Source organism: Octopus bimaculoides, chromosome 1 (genome assembly GCF_001194135.2).
Source record: "Octopus bimaculoides isolate UCB-OBI-ISO-001 chromosome 1, ASM119413v2, whole genome shotgun sequence".
Classification (NCBI taxonomy): Eukaryota; Metazoa; Mollusca; class Cephalopoda; order Octopoda; family Octopodidae; genus Octopus; species Octopus bimaculoides.
The window spans coordinates 194,733,723-194,734,560 of NC_068981.1; the positions used below are offsets into that span (position 1 = coordinate 194,733,723).

At 43.0% G+C, this 838-nt stretch overlaps 1 protein-coding gene across 1 annotated transcript in view; it reads left to right on the forward strand.

Moving 5' to 3' along the window:
- LOC128249661 (mitochondrial mRNA pseudouridine synthase Rpusd3-like) overlaps nucleotides 1–530 on the forward strand; it is a 10,711-nt gene extending 10,181 nt beyond the window's left edge. The window contains exon 8 of the mRNA XM_052973839.1: nucleotides 282–530. Within this exon, the coding sequence (XP_052829799.1) occupies nucleotides 282–503 (222 nt within the window). The 3' untranslated portion in view covers nucleotides 504–530. The remainder of the gene's footprint in view (nucleotides 1–281) is intronic.
- The last annotated feature ends 308 nt before the right edge of the window (nucleotides 531–838 follow it).

Consider the following 838-nt stretch of genomic DNA (forward strand, 5'->3'; position numbering starts at 1 on the left):
ACAGCCATCACTACTCTTATCACCATTACTACAACAGTCACCATCACCACCAAAGCCATTATCACCACGACCATGACCACCATCACAGTCACCACCACTACTACCACATCTGCACCACAACCACCACCACTACAACCACCACCACCACCACCACAACCACCACCACCACCACAACCACCACAATCACCACCACTACTACCACAGCTGCACCATCCATACCACCACAACCACCACCATGTATATGATAAAAAAATTTTAAATACATTTGTCTTTATTTTCAGAAACTTCCTGAAGAACTGAAGGCAGCCATGAAATTGAAGCGAACCAGACCTGGCCAAATGCCTCTCTATTTACATCGTGCTAAAGTTGATCTTACCCAAATGAAATCTTCAAAACCTGTCCTGTCTATTGTGGCACCATTTCCAGATCATTTCTTAGAGACTTTACAAAAACTTCAACTAGAATATTCCTTTGATGACATTTTTGATACAAAAACTAAATAAAATTTTTAGAAAAATTTGCAGAAAATATCTGGTGTTGTTTGGGTTCAAGAGTGAGGAATTTGGCAGTCCACTTTGAGATATGCTGTGCTTGAGAAGAGCCGGCAAGCCAAGTGAGATCGTAGTCGTGGATGATGTCAGTGTAGCATAACTGGCCTGTTTAATAAAGCACCCTTGAATCATTGAGCAATATGCCATGCTTGGGAAGACCTGTTGAATTGAGTGAAATTGTAGTTATGGTCGATGACAGTGCCACCTGACTGGCACCTGTGATGGTGATATGTAAAAAGCACTATTTGAGCATGGCCGCTGCCAGTGCCGCCTGACTGGCATCTGTG